Source organism: Anomaloglossus baeobatrachus, chromosome 5 (genome assembly GCF_048569485.1).
Source record: "Anomaloglossus baeobatrachus isolate aAnoBae1 chromosome 5, aAnoBae1.hap1, whole genome shotgun sequence".
Lineage (NCBI taxonomy): Eukaryota > Metazoa > Chordata > Amphibia > Anura > Aromobatidae > Anomaloglossus > Anomaloglossus baeobatrachus.
The window spans coordinates 72,048,080-72,064,238 of NC_134357.1; the positions used below are offsets into that span (position 1 = coordinate 72,048,080).

At 47.3% G+C, this 16,159-nt stretch overlaps 1 protein-coding gene across 1 annotated transcript in view; it reads right to left on the reverse strand.

Moving 5' to 3' along the window:
- The window catches only part of BTRC (beta-transducin repeat containing E3 ubiquitin protein ligase), a 353,763-nt gene that overhangs the window by 22,312 nt on the left and 315,292 nt on the right, over positions 1–16,159 (reverse strand). The window contains exons 10-11 of the mRNA XM_075352305.1: positions 13,571–13,689; positions 301–411 (exon numbers count right to left, since the gene is read on the reverse strand). Of these exons, the coding sequence (XP_075208420.1) occupies positions 301–411; positions 13,571–13,689 (230 nt within the window). The remainder of the gene's footprint in view (positions 1–300; positions 412–13,570; positions 13,690–16,159) is intronic.

Sequence of the window (16,159 nt, forward strand, 5' to 3'; positions counted from 1 at the left end):
TGATACAGCCATTCTTACTTGGATTTTCAAAGTAAGTACACCAGCCTCATCAGGTGTATGAATTATTTAATAATGCCTAATGTTTATATTGTATTGTTTTAAAACCTTTCCAATAGAGCATGTCTTTGAGAAGAACCACTCATCTTATATGCCATTTTTACAAGACCGCCCCTCTAGAAGACCGCTCTTTAATGCAAATTTTGGATGATTGAGTCAAGGAGATATTGTGCCTTTGTAAGTAATGTAAATATAATCTCTGATGACCCGCTAGTGAAGAGAAATATAAAAGACCAGACGTACCCATCATACGCCCCGCTGACTATCCTCTTGTTGTCAAAGCGAATACATCGGACCAGCTCTTCATGTCCTTCCAGAACTCGCAAGCACGCTCCACATTCAATATCCCACAACCTGGAAAGAAATAGACTCTGCTCAATAAAAAAAGATCCCTTTACAAACCTTGTATCACAATTATCAGCCAACCCCTACATCTACAACCAATGGAGGAAACAGTCAGCAGTTAGAACAGAGCAGGTAGTAGCCGTTTTATAAGGTTTCTCATCATGTTTGGGCCTTGTTCGCTTTGTGACACTTTATACATATATACATATGTGTTTTGTGACTTCATAGGAATATTGCATTACATATTCCACTCTGGGCCCCGAGTAGTAGCCTGTATTATACTCCAGAGCAGCGTTCATCTGGTTGTTATTGGAAACAGTCAGCAAGCAGATTAATGGACCCTCTCTTGAGCGGTGTAAATGGACTGTGAAAGGGGTTGTGCTCCACATCTTATGAATAACTCAACTGTAGAGATGAGCGGACCATGAATGTTCTGGTTCAGCCGGACTTTAAAAAAAAAAAAAAAAAAGTCCGGTTCTGGATCTGAACTTGACCCAAACCCCATGTAAGTCAAAGGGGACCCACACTTAAGTGATGTAAAATGATGGCAGTAAGGACTAGGGGACTGCAAAAGAAAGCAAAAAGGGGATTAAAGCAGGACAATGGTTCTTACCTGTGTTTCCCCAGAAGATAAGACTACTGTCAGACTGTTTCTGGGCCCACTCATTAAACCTTATGAATATTCACTGCTTCCCCCGCCCATCCTCCGTGACAATGTCTGTGATTGGTTGCAGTCACAATGTCTGTGATTGGTTGCAGTCAGACTGCTATACATGCCCCCACCCTATGTGCTGGCATCTGTGATTGGTTGCAGTCAGATTGCTATACACGCCCCTATCCTCTGTGCTTGGATCTGTGATTGGTTGCAGTCAGACTGCTATACACGCCCCTACCCTTTGTGCTGGTGTCTGTGATTGGTTGCAATCAGTCTGAAGTCTGACAGCAGTCTTATCTTCTTGGGAGACCCAGGTATATATACCGTATTTTTTGGTTTTATAAGACGCACCGGATTATAAGACGCACCCCAAATTCAGAGGAAAAAAAAGGTAAACAAAAAATATATGTATGGGGTCTGTTTTATAATCCAGTGGTGACTTGCCGCTGTACTGGGGCTGCAGGCTCTGCTCCGCGCTGGCTCTGCTCTGTGCTTCTCTGTTCTGTCCTGGCTCTGCTCCATGCTGGTTTTGCTGTGTCCTGTGCTGGCTCTGCCCCATGCTGGTTCTGCCTTGCCCCGTGCTGGCTCTGCTCTGCCCGTGCTTGTTCTGCTTTCTGCAGGCTCTGTTCTGTGAGGGGGGCGGCGAGGCAAGGGTTATTCTGAAGACGTGCTTCAAACAAATGGCGCCCAGAGGCAGCGTGTCAAGCCAAGAGCTCCATCTGCGCATGCGCGGATTCAGGGCGCCATTATTTGAAGTCCTTACCTGTACCTCGCCGGCCACTGCCGCCGCCGACCACATCAGCTCCGCCGGTCGCCGCTGACCACACCAGCTGCGCCGACCACACCAGCTGCGCCGGCCGCCGCCGCACACAGCAGCTCCGCCACTGAACACGGCCCCTGCACAGAGCCCCTGCCTCCGGTGACCCCTCTCAAACACCCCCCAGAAAGCTACATTCGGATTTTAAGACGCACCCCTCATTTTCCTCCCAAATTTTTGGGAGGAAAAGTGCGTCTTATAATCCGAAAAATATGGTAATTGTCCTGCTTTAATCCTCTTTTTGCTTCCTTTTGTAGCCCTGATGTCTTAGCTTCCTGGAAACATGGAAGACAGACAGCCTTTCAACAAGCTTTATTTGGGTGCCGAATCCAACAGTAACATCGATGTACAGTTAGAAGTCCCTGTTCGGGGTTTGGCACTGGAAACTAAGTGTCCGGTATGAACCCCAAACTTTACAGTACACATGCAAGCTAAAATAATAGTAATAATAATAATAAAAAAAAAAGTCATACTTTCCTCCCAAACCGAAGCCACACCTCTGATGTTGGCGCCGTGTCACCCTTGTGGTCATGTGAAATTGCAGAGGTTTTTGGAGCTAGAACCAGATTGGTATCTTTAGTTGTTTTTAATGACCACAGCCAGTGGTACAAGAGGTGGCATAATGCCTGGGAAGACCAAAGACTCCTCTGTCACATGCAAAGCCATCAGTCTAATAAGGGGTACATCGTCGGTGGGGGGCTCTATGACAAGGCTTTTATTTCGACCGATTATCTTCAAATCATAAACCTGAGCAGTGAGTGAGATCCCTGTGCCGAAAAACCACAAAGGGAACCCATGAATGTCTTCATCCGGCAGGGATGAACAGGGGCAGCCTACTACAACATGGCGGCTCATTGCACCTCCAGCATAGTTCCCATTATTCAATTTATACTATAAATAAGGAGGGTATCTGCTTTTTTTAGGGTGGCACAGCCATATTGGGTTTCTTAACTGGGGTCACCATGAAACCTTCGATAAATACAGACCTGTAAGTTAGCTCTATTAGTAATGGGTGTATTCTGCTGCATTAATAATAATATTCAGGGGAACAATCTTCAGACACCGATAATTACAGGGACTATGATTTCTGAGGGCACTATGCAAGTGCTATTAGTATTAGAAGGCACTAAGCTGGCACCAGTAATAAGAGGCGCTCTATGTGGGCACTTTTCTGCCATTATTAATAATATAGGCACTTATTTGCGATGATTACTAGCACAGATGGCATAATGAAGGCAATCTGATGGCACTTAATAATGACGATATTACTGGAACTGGTAATATTCATTCTGCTGGCACTACTCATGGTAAGGAGCTCTCCTGTACCAAATAACAGGAGGACAATCTTGGGGACGTGTCAATCATAAGTGTATAGGTAGATGGTGTAGGGGCAGCGCTAGCGAAGCCTCACCCAACCACTCCGGGCCAGTGGCCGCACGACTGGAAAAAAAAATCCTGCAGCAATTAGCCACCCCTGTGGTTGGAGCTTCAGTTGCGTGTGGTCATCTGCCCCTTAAAAGTTATCCGGAACTTTTTTTTTCTTCTTCGAGCCTAAAAACTAACAGGTAGTTGCTAATTTAGGCAACTGCATGCCTGTTGTACTCGGCGCTGGTATAGAGTGTTCATTGACTACTGCCAGAGATTCTGCCGCTCCATATCAACAGAGCAGTTCTTTTCCGTCCAGGTTGCTCTGTCGATGGGGTGCGACTGCTGACATCATACTGATTGACAGCTGGTTTCCTGCAGTCAGACAGAGGGGAGCTGGTTGTCAATCAGCATGACATCAGCAGTCACGCCCCATCAACAGAGCAGAGCGGAAGAGGAGACGCTGCTCTTTCGATGTGATGTCAGCAGAAACTACTCATTGCCGGCAGAAGCCATCAGTGACTGCTCTGTGCTGGCAGAGATCAGTGCCGGGCACAACATGCAGGTAGTTATCGCCCTTCTTTTCTTTTAACGGCCTTCAGCTTGATCTCCAGCCATGGCAACCTGATGGATCAAAGCTCTGTAGGAAGATCGATCTTGTGCAGCCTAGACAGGTCCATCAGGGTCTTCTCCGCTGTTATCTTGATAGTATCAAGCCACGGGTGTCAGGTTTTGCGCTTTGCCTTGTTGATTCAATATTTCGACCAGGATGTCCTTCTCCAGTGATCGCTCTCTTCGTATAATGTGTCCAAAGTAGGCATTAGGCAATTCGTAGCTTGGTGATCTTTGCTTCGCTAACATGTCTGCTTGATTTGTTTCAAACTTGATTTTTTTGTTCTTCAAGCCATTCATGGAATTGATAACATCCTTCCCCAGCACCACATTTCGAAGGTTTTGATTCTTCTTTTGTCTTGTTTCTTTATCATCCAGGTTTTGAATCCATATGTGACCAGACTATGTACGAGCCGTGTCTTCATCACCAGTGAAATGTTCCTGGATTAGAGGATTTTGTCCGGTGACTTCAGTGTTGATTTGCCCATAGGTATTGACTTCTGATGTCATTGCTGCATCTTGAGTGATCATTAATCTAAGTAGGTTAAAGTCCTTTACAACTTTCATTTTGTCGATGTCCATCTCATATATGTCCCGGTCATACTGAGCAGTAGTCAATATCTTTGTCTTCTTGTATGGAGTAATGGAGTAGGAGTCCCATGTTTGAACTTTCAATCTTGAAACTCACTAATAAGTCCTTCATTCTATCTATACTTGTTCCTAAGTTGTATCGCCTGCACATATAAGATTTTTAATGATTCGTCCAGCAATTTTGATTCCTTCTTTTTTGGTGAATTCAGCCTTCCTGAAAACAGCTTCTGCATATAAGGAGAAAAGGTGACAGGATGCCGCCTTGTCTGACACCTCGCTCTACTTTCAACCATTCCGTGTCACCGTTTTCTGAACGAACTGTTGCTTCTTGGAGGATGTAAAGGTTCCTGATGAGGCTACCTGCTTGTTAGTTCTAGGCACGTTGTTTAAAAAAAAAAAAAAAAAAAAGTACTGGCAAACCCTTTGAACTAATTTAGGCTGTGTTTACACATAGGGTTAATGCTGCATCTTTAAACTATAGCGGTCCTGTGCTATTGCAGGTGTTCTATAGTTTCCTTGCACAATCACTTAATCTTGCAGAAACCCACTGCTTCAGAAGCAAAACTGCACAGCCGATAGGTCGATGTGCAGGTGAATAAGTGGTTTCCCTGCAAGATTAAACGGATTAACCACTACTTAAACAACACCTTCTCAATCCATATGTTTCCCCCTTTTAAAATAACACTTATACTCACCTCCAGTGCCGATGCTCCTCCAGCGGCGTCGGCACAATCTATCTCGGGATTGCGTAACAGTCTTTCGTCGAGCGGTTACTTCCGTCAATAAGAATTCAATTAATTCTCCCGCCTCATGAGCAGCGCTCACTTCCTCCAGATGTAAGCGATTTGTTGGTGGGGAGAGTGAAGCAGCCACTGATTGATCAGGGATCCTGTGATGTAAGACTGTTACGCGATCCTGAGAGAGACTGTGCAAACATAGGGCTGGCATTGGAGGCGAGCATTGGTGTGATTATTTTAAATAGAGGAAACATACTTGTTTGAGCAGTGGACAACACCTTTAAAGGGAATCTATCAGCAGGTTTTTGCCACTTAATCTGAGAGCAGCATAATGTAGAGACAGAGACCCTGATTCCAGCAATGTGCCACTTACTGGGATGCTTAGTGTAGTTTTGCTAAAATCACTGTTTAATAAGCAGCAAATTATCATTAGAGGACTACTTGGTGTGCTGCAGGTAGTCCAGCATATTCATGAGATCTGTATAACTGCTAGATCTGCAACAGAGAAAACATTGATTTTATAAAAATGACAGCAAACCACCCAGTAAATGACATATTTCTGGAATCAGGGTCTCTGTCTCTATATTATGCTGATATCAGATGGGGGAGCAAAAACCTAGTGATAGATTCCCTTTAAGTGATTGAGCAGGGAAATAGTACGAAGACTGCAGCGGCACGGGGCTGAACGCAGCTTAGGCTGGTTTCACACTACGTCTTTTTAACATCCGTTGAAAACGTTTTTTTAGCGGAAATACGGATCCTGCTTTTACAGCAAATAACGTATGCAAACGCATATGTTATTTTGCAGGATCCTGCACTGGATGTTTAGGGGCGGGCATTGGAGTCATGTGATCGGGAGTGAGGGGAGCTAGACTGGGAGCCGGCTTCTGACAGCTGCAGACGCTGGTAACCAAGGTAAACATCGGCCTTGGATACCCGATATTTATCTTGGTTACGAGTGTCTGCAGCTGCTAGGAGCAGGGCTGCCTGCACGCGTAACCAACGTAAACATCGGGTAACTAAGAGAAGTGGTTACGCGATATTTACCTTGGTTACGAGTGTCCGCAGCTCTCAGGTGGGAGAGAGAGGAAGGGGGAGGAAGGGGGAAAGACAGAGATAGAGAGAGAGAGGGTGAGTGAGGGAGGAGGAGAGACAGACAGATCACGCGAGACTGGTTCTGGGCATGCTCAGTACTTTCTGGGCATGCTCAGTACAAAAGCAGGATCCTGTCTATCAGCACGCCAGCGTTCACCTGCGTTCGCGTGCGTTATAGTGCGGATCCGGTGACTTGCAGTATTTTGACGCAGCTCAAAAACGCTACAAGTAGCGTTTTTGAAACATGTTAAAAAACTGCAAGTCACCGGATCCACACTATAACGCACGCAAACGCAGGTGAACGCAGGTGGACGCGAGTCCATTGCAAATGCATTGAAATGAAAACGCATTTGCACTGGATCCGTACTTCCGCTAAAATAACGTTTTCAACGGATGTTAAAAAGACGTAGTGTGAAACCAGCCTTAGATGTCTCGGATTTCAGCCTGTCACTGTACCTTATCGACTGCCATCCGATTATATAACAAGTTTATGGGAGCTTGTTTAGCAACCTGGTTTCAAAAGCCCGACGAAAAATGTTGGGGACAGAACGATCACCAATATTATTGTTCTGTCTCCATACAGCGTCATATTATCGGCAGCACATGCCCTCTTCACATGGGACAATGTTCATCCTATACCATTTTTATTTATTTTTTCCAGCATTATATGATGCAATCACCTGATAAATGAGTAAAATGTTTGTGATCATCAAAATGTTTACACAATGAGATAATCTGGAAGAGTTCCTAAGAACGGCTGTTTGCCGATGATCACCTATACACTCCAGCAGACATGGCCATCTGCCAGTGTAATGAGCTGTGTCTCTGCTTGCAGGATAGGGGTCACAACTAGAGACAGTGTGGCTCGCAGAGGAGGCACAACTAGAGACAATGCGGCTCGTAGGGGGGGCCACAACTAGAGACCGTGCAGCTCAAAGGGGGGCCACAACTAGAGCCAGTGCGGCTCGTAGGGGGGCCACAACTAGAGACAGTGCGGCTCGTAGGGGGGCCACAACTAGAGACAGTGCGGCTCGCGAGGGGCACAACTAGAGTCAGTGCGACTCACGGGAGGGCTACAACTAGAGACAGTGCGGCTCGCGGGAGGGGTACAAATAAAGACCGGCTTGCGGGATGGGGGTCACAACTAGAGACTGTGCGGCTCGCAGGATGGAGGTCACAACTAGAGACAGTGCGGCTCGCGGGGGGGGGAGGGTGCATAACTAGAAACAGTGCAGCTGGCGGGGGGGGCACAACTAGAGACAGTGCAGCTCGCGGGGGCCCACAACTAGAGACAGTGCAGCTGGCGGGGGGGGGCACAACTAGAGACAGTGCGGCTTGCAGAGGGGGCCACAACTAGAGACAGTGCAGCTCGCGGGGGGCACAACTAGAGACAGTGCAGCTCGCGGGGGGGCCACAACTAGAGACAGTGTGGCTCGCAAGGGGGGGGGCCACAACTAGATACAGTGCGGCTTGCAGGGGGGGCCACAACTAGAGACAGTGCGGCTCACGAGAGGGCCACAAATAGAGACAGTGCGGCTCGCAGGATGTGGGTGACAACTAGTTACAGTGCGGCTCGTAGGGGGAGCCCCAACTAGAGACAGTGCGGCTTGCGGGAGGGCTACAAATAAAGACAGTGCTGCTTGCGGGATGGGGTTCACAACTAGAGACTGTGCGGCTCGCAGGATGGGGGCCACAACTAGAGACTGTGTGGCTCGCAGGATGGGGGCCACAACTAGAGACTGTGTGGCTCGCAGGATGGGGGCCACAACTAGAGACTGTGTGGCTCGGAGGATGGGGGCCACAACTAGAGACAGTGCGGCTCGCGGGAGGGCTACAGAAAAAGACAGTGCGGCTTCGGGATGGGGGTCACAACTAGACTGTGCGGCTCGCGGGAGGGGTACAAATAAAGACCGGCTTGCGGGATGGGGGTCACAACTAGAGACTGTGCGGCTCGCAGGATGGGGGCCACAACTAGAGACAGTGCGGCTCGCGGGGGGGCATAACTAGAAACAGTGCAGCTGGCAGGGGGGGCCACAACTAGAGACAGTGCAGCTCGCGGGGGATATAACTAGAAACAGTGCAGCTCGCGGGAGGGGGCACAACTAGAGACAGTGCGGCTTGCAGAGGGGGGCCACAACTAGAGACAGTGCAGCTCGCGGGGGGGGCACAACTAGAGACAGTGCAGCTCGCAGGGGGCACAACTAGAGACAGTGCAGCTTGCGGGGGGCACAACTAGAGACAGTGCAGCTCGCGGGGGGGCCACAACTAGAGAGAGTGTGGCTCGCAAGGGGGGCCACAACTAGAGAGAGTGTGGCTTGCAGGGGGGACACTCCTGCTATAAATGCCTTCCTTTGTCTTCTCATGCAGTCAACAGAAGGAACACAACTCCCATCTTGGATTTCAGTGTAGTTACATGTTTCTAACTGTTAATCAGCATACAGACCTCATCATGTTTTATGTGTCTCCTGTAATCCGTCCTTCGTAAGCCGACCGTGCTCTCTGCAGAAATACGCGGCGGCAGTATAAAAATGGCTGTTCATTTGAAGCTGTTATAAAATGGTTTACTTCTCGAATGTTATTTAGGGCTGGATATCTACGCAGAATTTGCCATTCATCACCGAGCACAATCCACCGCCTCACTGTTCATTATTGACTGCGTAGTTTCTCTTCGCTTAGATATTGAGTATGAAATAACGGCTCCCTCAAGAAACGTATTGGCTGCTTCCCAGTAAAAGCTCAAAAAATTTTTTTTCCTGCTGTGTTATTAATAATTGGATATAACTCCCACTGTTGACAAAAGTAGGATATAAAATCTTTATTCTACAGCAACATGGGATTAAAAGGCCTGGAATGAAGTAAAAATGACAAGGAGCGACACAAGGTGTCCTATATGCTGCTGCCGGGTGCTGCTGCTGGGTGCTGCTGCTGGGTGCTGCTGCCGGGTGCTGCTGCTGGGTGCTGCTGCTGGGTGCTGCTGCCGGGTGCTGCTGCTGGGTGCTGCTGCCGGGTGCTGCTGCCGGGTGGAGCGCCAGGTTCCATCTAAGCAAAACATCAAGAAAGTCTCCCAAAGTCTCTTGGGTAGTAGATCGGCTCACGGCTAATGGGAAGTGCACGTCCCTGTCTTTCACAAATTAATTACAGTCTGTGAAAAAGTATTTCCCCCTACACTTATCAAAGGAATTGCTGAGTTACATATCTTGTCTGCAAGGTGCCCCAAATCTTCAGATCGCTGCTGCTCCTGTCAGGTAAGTTCTCTATTTCTGACCATACAGGGATTGACTTGTCCACTCGTGACCTGAGCCGTGTGTGAATGTGGCTAACTGCATTTTATAAAATTGTAAAGGTGTTGTCCGATCACAAAACACACGACTGATCAGATGGATGAGGGTCTGGAGTCAGATGGTCGGGGACCTGTGTCAGATGGTCGGGGATCAGGCGCCAGATGGTCGGGAATCAGGCGCCAGATGGTCGGGGATCCGGCGCCAGATGGTCAGGGATCCGGCGTCAGATGGTCGGGGATCTGGCGTCAGGTGGTCAGGGATCTGGCGTCAGATGGTCAGGGATCTGGCGTCAGATGGTCAGGGATCTGGCGTCAGATGGTCAGGGATCTGGCGCCAGATAGTCGGGAATCAGGCGCCAGATGGTCGGGGATCCGGCGCCAGATGGTTGGGGATCCGGCGCCAGATGGTTGGGGATCCGGTGTCAGATGGTCAGGGATCTGGCGTCAGATGGTCGGGGATCTGGCGTCAGATGGTCAGGGATCTGGCGTCAGATGGTCAGGGATCTGGCGTCAGATGGTCAGGGATCTGGCGTCAGATGGTCAGGGATCTGGCGCCAGATAGTCGGGGATCCGGCACTAGATAGTCGGGGATCAGGCGCCAGATGGTCGGGGATCCGGTGCCAGAAGGTCGAGGATCCGGCACCAGATGATCGAAAATCAGGCGCCAGATGGGCGGGGATCTGGTGCCAGATGGTCGTGGTCAGGGATCTGGTGCATATGGTCGGGGATCAGGCGTCAGATGGTCGGGGATCTGACTTTAGATCGGTGGGCATCTGACATCAGATGTTCACATCTGACCAATGCCAAAGCTGCTGGCAGCTGATCAGTGCAAATGCCGTGCGTCAGACAGTGAAGGGTTAAGCAGAACAGGTCACCTGTATCTTATGACCAGACAACCTCTTTAAAAGGGAATCTGTCAGTAAGATCAATCACTCCCTCTTCACTCTTAAATCGCATACAGGTGTTGATATATAAATCTATGAGCACCTTTATATCTTCCCGCTGCATTCCCGAATAATTGGGAGTTTTCATGTATTTGCAAAACAGGCATCTGGGAGCGACAATGCACTTCCCAAGCCCTTGCTTCCCAGTTATTTGCTGTAACTGTAAAAATACATATGGACCCCAAATCCAAAAATCATACTGAACTATTGCAGCTAAGCAAAACTTTACAAATGAGTTTCTTTGTTTAACCTGCAGACCCCCGCAGTTATCTCCCCATGCAGCAGCGGCCTCCTTGGCTTGATTGCAAGCTCACTGTCTGATTCTCCTTGCCTGTCACCTGATGTGACGCAGTAAGTAAGTCATCAGTCAAAGTAAAGGGAATCATGTTGGATGGTGAAATAACCTTGGGATGCAATGGCTACTTAAGTGTTCAGGGTGTCACAGAGTAATTAATGCCTCATTTGCATATTAATGAAAACACTACGCCTAAAGCCTGCTTTACACGTTGCAATTTCGCATACGATATCGTATGCGATTTGCAACACCCCCATCGTATGTGCGGCACGTTCAATTTGTTGAACGTGCCGCACAAACGATTAACCCCCGTCACACGTACTTACCCATCCATACGACCTCAATGTGGGCGGCGAACGTCCACTTCCTGGAGTGGCAGGGACGTTCGGCGTCACATCGACGTCACGCGGCAGCCGGCCAATAGAAGTGGAGGGGCAGAGCTAAGCGGGACATAAACATCCCGCCCACCTCCTTCCTTCCGCATTAACGACCAGGAGCCGCAGGACGTAGGTAAGATCTGTTCATCGTTCCCGCGGTGTCACACGCTGCGATGTGTGCTAACCCGGGTACGATGAACAATCTGATGTTCAATTCTAGAGAAATGAACGATGTGTATGCGATGAACGTTTTACCATTCAATCGCAATCGCACGTAACTGTCACATACTGCAATGTACCTTACGATGCCGGATGTGCGTCACTTACAACGTGACCTCGCCGACACATTGTAAGATACATTGCAGCGTGTAAAGCGGGCTTTAGAAGGCAGCAAAAATGGATTTAAAGGCTTCTTTGGATTCACATTTTAAAACCTGCATGCCCATTCTTGATGTTTGGGGTAAGTTGGTCTTATTGACAGATTATCTCCAAGACAGGCTTCTTCTCTGTCAAAGAAGGGGGCTGGTTTAGGTGTAGACTTGAATTCGTATTACTTTGCTGTATTATGATTCTAGTCGTAGCAGATATTAGAAGTAAAGCTCCAGTTAAATGTATGACTGCAAAGTTATATGCTAGCCTTACATTGTATTCTCAGAATATACACAAAGACATGTTCAGTATCTGAAGCAAATACTGGAGTGTTGGCATGAAAACTGCTGCATAAAATGCGGCCATTTTTGATGATGCCTTTTTATTCCTATTCATTTTCAGAAATCTCATTCACTTTCCAGTTACAGTAGAATGTGGAGTTCTTTTGTGGAAAAAATGCAAAGTGATCATACTATCAAGCGGTGTTCATTTCCACACTCGCAGGGTGCCGCTGCGCTGTCAGAGACTGTTCACATTGTAGCATCTGACAGGCATCCTGAAGTCTCCTAGTTGCTCAGCCTGAGCTGGGCGTTGGCTGATTCATCTCCATTGCTCCCCAGCCCCGTAAGAGTTAATTCTTGTGGATTTGTGGTTCTGAGCCGATAATTGCTTCAGTATAGCTCCAGGGATTCTGGTATTAAGCGGGCTTTACACGCTACGATATGTCGTCGGGGTCACGTCGTAAGTGACACACATCCGGCATCGTATGACATATCGTAGCGTGTGACAGCTACGAGCGAGTGTGAACGAGCAAAAATACTCACCTTATCGTTGCTCGTTGACACGTCGCTCATTTTCTAAAAATCGAACGTCCGGTTGTTCAATGTTCCCGAGGCAGCACACATCGCTCCGTGTGACACCCCGGGAACGATGAACTGCAGCTTACCTGCGGCCGTCGCCAATGCAGAAGGAAGGAGGTGGGCGGGATGTTTACGTCCCGCTCATCTCCGCCTCTCCGCTTCTATTGGCCGGCCGCTGCGTGACGCCGCTGTGACGCCGAACGTCCCTCCCCCTTCAGGAAGTGGATGTTCGCCGCCCAAAGAGAGGTCGTTTGGAAGGAAAGTACGTGTGACGGGGGGTTACAACATTGTGCGACACGGGCAACAAATTACCCGTGCCGCACAAACGATGGAGGCGGGTGCGATCGCAAATGTGATCGCACGAGAAATTGTAACGTGTAAAGCAGCCTTTAGTGGTGGTCCAGTCTTTGGTGACCTGTAGTTGTTATTTTGAGTGGTGTAGACGTTTCCCTGTTGTGCGTTTACTTCCTTCCTTTTTCTTTATTCCCCTGTACACATATTGTCTCTCCTTTGTGGTTGAGTGCAGTGTGAGTTTTCGTTCTCCCTTGTCTGTGTCGTTTCTGAGGGGTTTTGTTATTGTGTTTCTGGCCCGCCTCAAGGATGGGGGAGAAGGGGAGTAAATTTCAGGGATCGGACAGGAGTCAGGGTCACGCTGGGGGCTCAGACCTGGCAACCATCGAGCTTACCTCTGAGATAAGGTCTCAAGTTTGAGGGTCAGCTTAGAAGCCCCTGTTCTGTCATTTCTTACCCCGTGATACATACCTCAAGAATCTCCAGAGAATATGGCTGTGCTAAAAGCTCTCTGCACAGCAGCTATCTGTGCAGGACAAATGCTGCCACAGACTATTCTAAGTAATGTGTGGCATTCGGACCCCTGTGGATCATAAAGTGATTACATATTCTAGCAATAGGCCAACACCATTTATTGTTGGTGAATGCATTGAAGAAAAAAAACATTTTTCGTAGCTTAGAGATCAAAATATTGCAGAAAGTTATGCCGCTTTCTTAAAACATGAATTTAGGTAAAGTAGCGTCACAGACAAAGATGATATCAGCCCTCAGGAAGAACTGCATGTCACATATGGAGACATAGATGTATGCGCCTTATCAGGGGAATATTGACCACAATCCCTACATAATCCCTGTACTGTAAGTGCTAGGACATGGTTACCTGATGGTGTTATCAGAGGAGCCGCTCACTACTAGTCTATCCCGGTACTGTAGACAGGCAATCCCACGCTTGTGACCATTTAGAGTACGTACAAATTCACATGTACTCGTGTTCCACACCTATAAAGAAAGCAAAAAACAACAACCCATTAAGATTCATAACACAATACATAGAACATTTACAGCAAAACCAAACTAATATGTTCTGCACTAGATCACTGAAACCTAGATGCCTACATGTCCAATGGTCACATAAGGGTGTAACCGCCGTCACCGAAAAAACAGTTCCACTTATAATAAAAATATCACCAGTAAATTTATCCCAAGGGGTTTTTTTTTACCACCAAGATTTGGAAAATTCAGTTCAAACAGGTTTACAAAAGTCCCTACAAGAGATGGACTCCATTACATATCCTTCAAGGGGTTTTCCCATGAAGAATGTTCATCTTAGGCCCTGTGCGCACTAGAAAATGGATTCTTCTCAAGAAATTTCTTGAGAGTCTGAAAGATTAGCGCACCTGCGTTCAAAAACCGCACCAATAACGCACCGAAAAACGCATGCGTTTTTACAGCGTTTTTTTCGCAGGTTGGTCCCTGCGTTATTTTACCATTATCTATGGCAAAAAACGCAGGTACCTGCAGAAAAGAAGTGACATGCAGATTCTTGTTCTCAAGAAATTCTGCAGAAAGAATGTTCTTGAAAAAAAAACTGCCGTGTGCGCACAGCTATTTTTTTTCCCCATAGGTTTGCTGGGGAATGTCTGCAGAAAGGTTACAATCATTTTCTCAAGATATTTCTTCAGCAAAAACGCAGGTAAAAACGCAGTGTGCGCACAGGGCCGTAAAGTTGATTTTAATGATAGATCTTAGAATAACAATAATTTCCACAATTGGATGTGTTTAAAAAAAATGTTCCTGTGCTGAGATAAACTTATATATGTGTCCCTGCTATTTACTGTGTAATGGCCGTGTCTGACCGTACAGGAACAGGGTCTGATCATAACACATCTCTTGGGATGGGAGGAAGCAAAAGAGTATGCAGACATTACAGCTTGGGATAGCAAATTATTCTTTCTATGAGGTAAAATATTTTTTAAAAACAGGCAGGGAAATGTTTTACCTCACAATAAGGGGTACTTTGCACGCTGCAACATCGCTAGCCGTTTGTAGCGATGCCAAGCGCGATAGTCCCCGCCCCTGTTGCAGATGCGATCTCTTGTGATAGCTGCCGTAGCGAACATTATCGCTACGGCAGCTTCACACGCACTTACCTGCCCTGCGATGTCGCTCAGGTCGGCGACCCGCCTCCTTCCTAAGGGGGCGGGTCCTGCAACGTCACAGCGACGTCACATGGCAGGCGGTCAATAGAAGCGGAGGGGCGGAGATGAGCAGGATGTAAACATCCCGCCAACCTCCTTCCTTCCGCATAGCCGCTGGACGCAGGTAAGGAGATGTTCCTCGCTCCTGCGGCTTCATACACAGTGATGTGTGCTGCCGCAGGAACGAGGAACTACATCGTACCTGTCGCTGCAGCGAAATTATGGAAATGACCGACACTACACAGATCACCGATTTTCGATGCTTTTGCGATAGTTTATCGGTGCTTCAAGGCTTTACACGTTGCGACGTCGTTACCGGCGCCGGATGTGCATCACTTTCAATTTGACCCCGACGACATCGCAGTAGCAATGTCGCAACGTGCAAAGTACCCCTTAAAGTGGATTTTAATCATATATCTTAGAATAACAATAATTCCCACAATTGGATGTGTTTAAAAAAAAAAAATGTTCCTGTGCTGAGATAATCTTATATATGTGTCCCTGCTATGTACTGTGTAATGGCCGTGTCTGACCGTACAGGAACAGGGTCTGATCATAACACATCTCCTGGGCTGGGGCGGATGTAATAAAGTATACAGACATTCCAGCACGGGATCACAAATTATTCTGTGAGGTAAAATATTTTTTAAAAACAGACAGGGAAATGTTTTACCTCACAATAAGAATCAGATACAATCACATGCTGTGCTATCTGTTTACTCTCTTTTGCATCCTCCCCTGCCCAGGAGCTGTGGTATGATCAGATCACGATCCCTGTATAGTCAGACACATCCATTACACAGCACACAGCAGGGACACATATATAACATTATCTCAGCAAAGGAACATTTTTTTTAGACACATCCAATTGTGGAACTTATTATTATTCCAAGATCTGTTCATTAAAATCAACTTTAAAATTAACTTTGTTCGTGGGAAAACCCCTTTAAGTGGATGTCACCTATTTCTTCCAGATTCGTTTAGAGGTATTTTGATCAATGTGATAAATGGCTAAAATTATGAGGTGCTTGTAAAATTAGTCAATTTTACAATTTACTTGTTTTAAAAAATGTTCTTCGTCCCCGGGAATGGAGGGATTTTTCATTGTATAGTTTACAGCTGAGTTACCAAGCACCGCTGCAGTCTATCAGAGGTGGACAGTTTCCCAGGCTATATAGCTTGCAAATGTGTGGCTCATTGGATCCGGACGGGCTTCAGTGTCCCTGTGCTCCTCCAAAGCCGCAGAGGTAAAGCTGCCTGCAGTTCAGGCC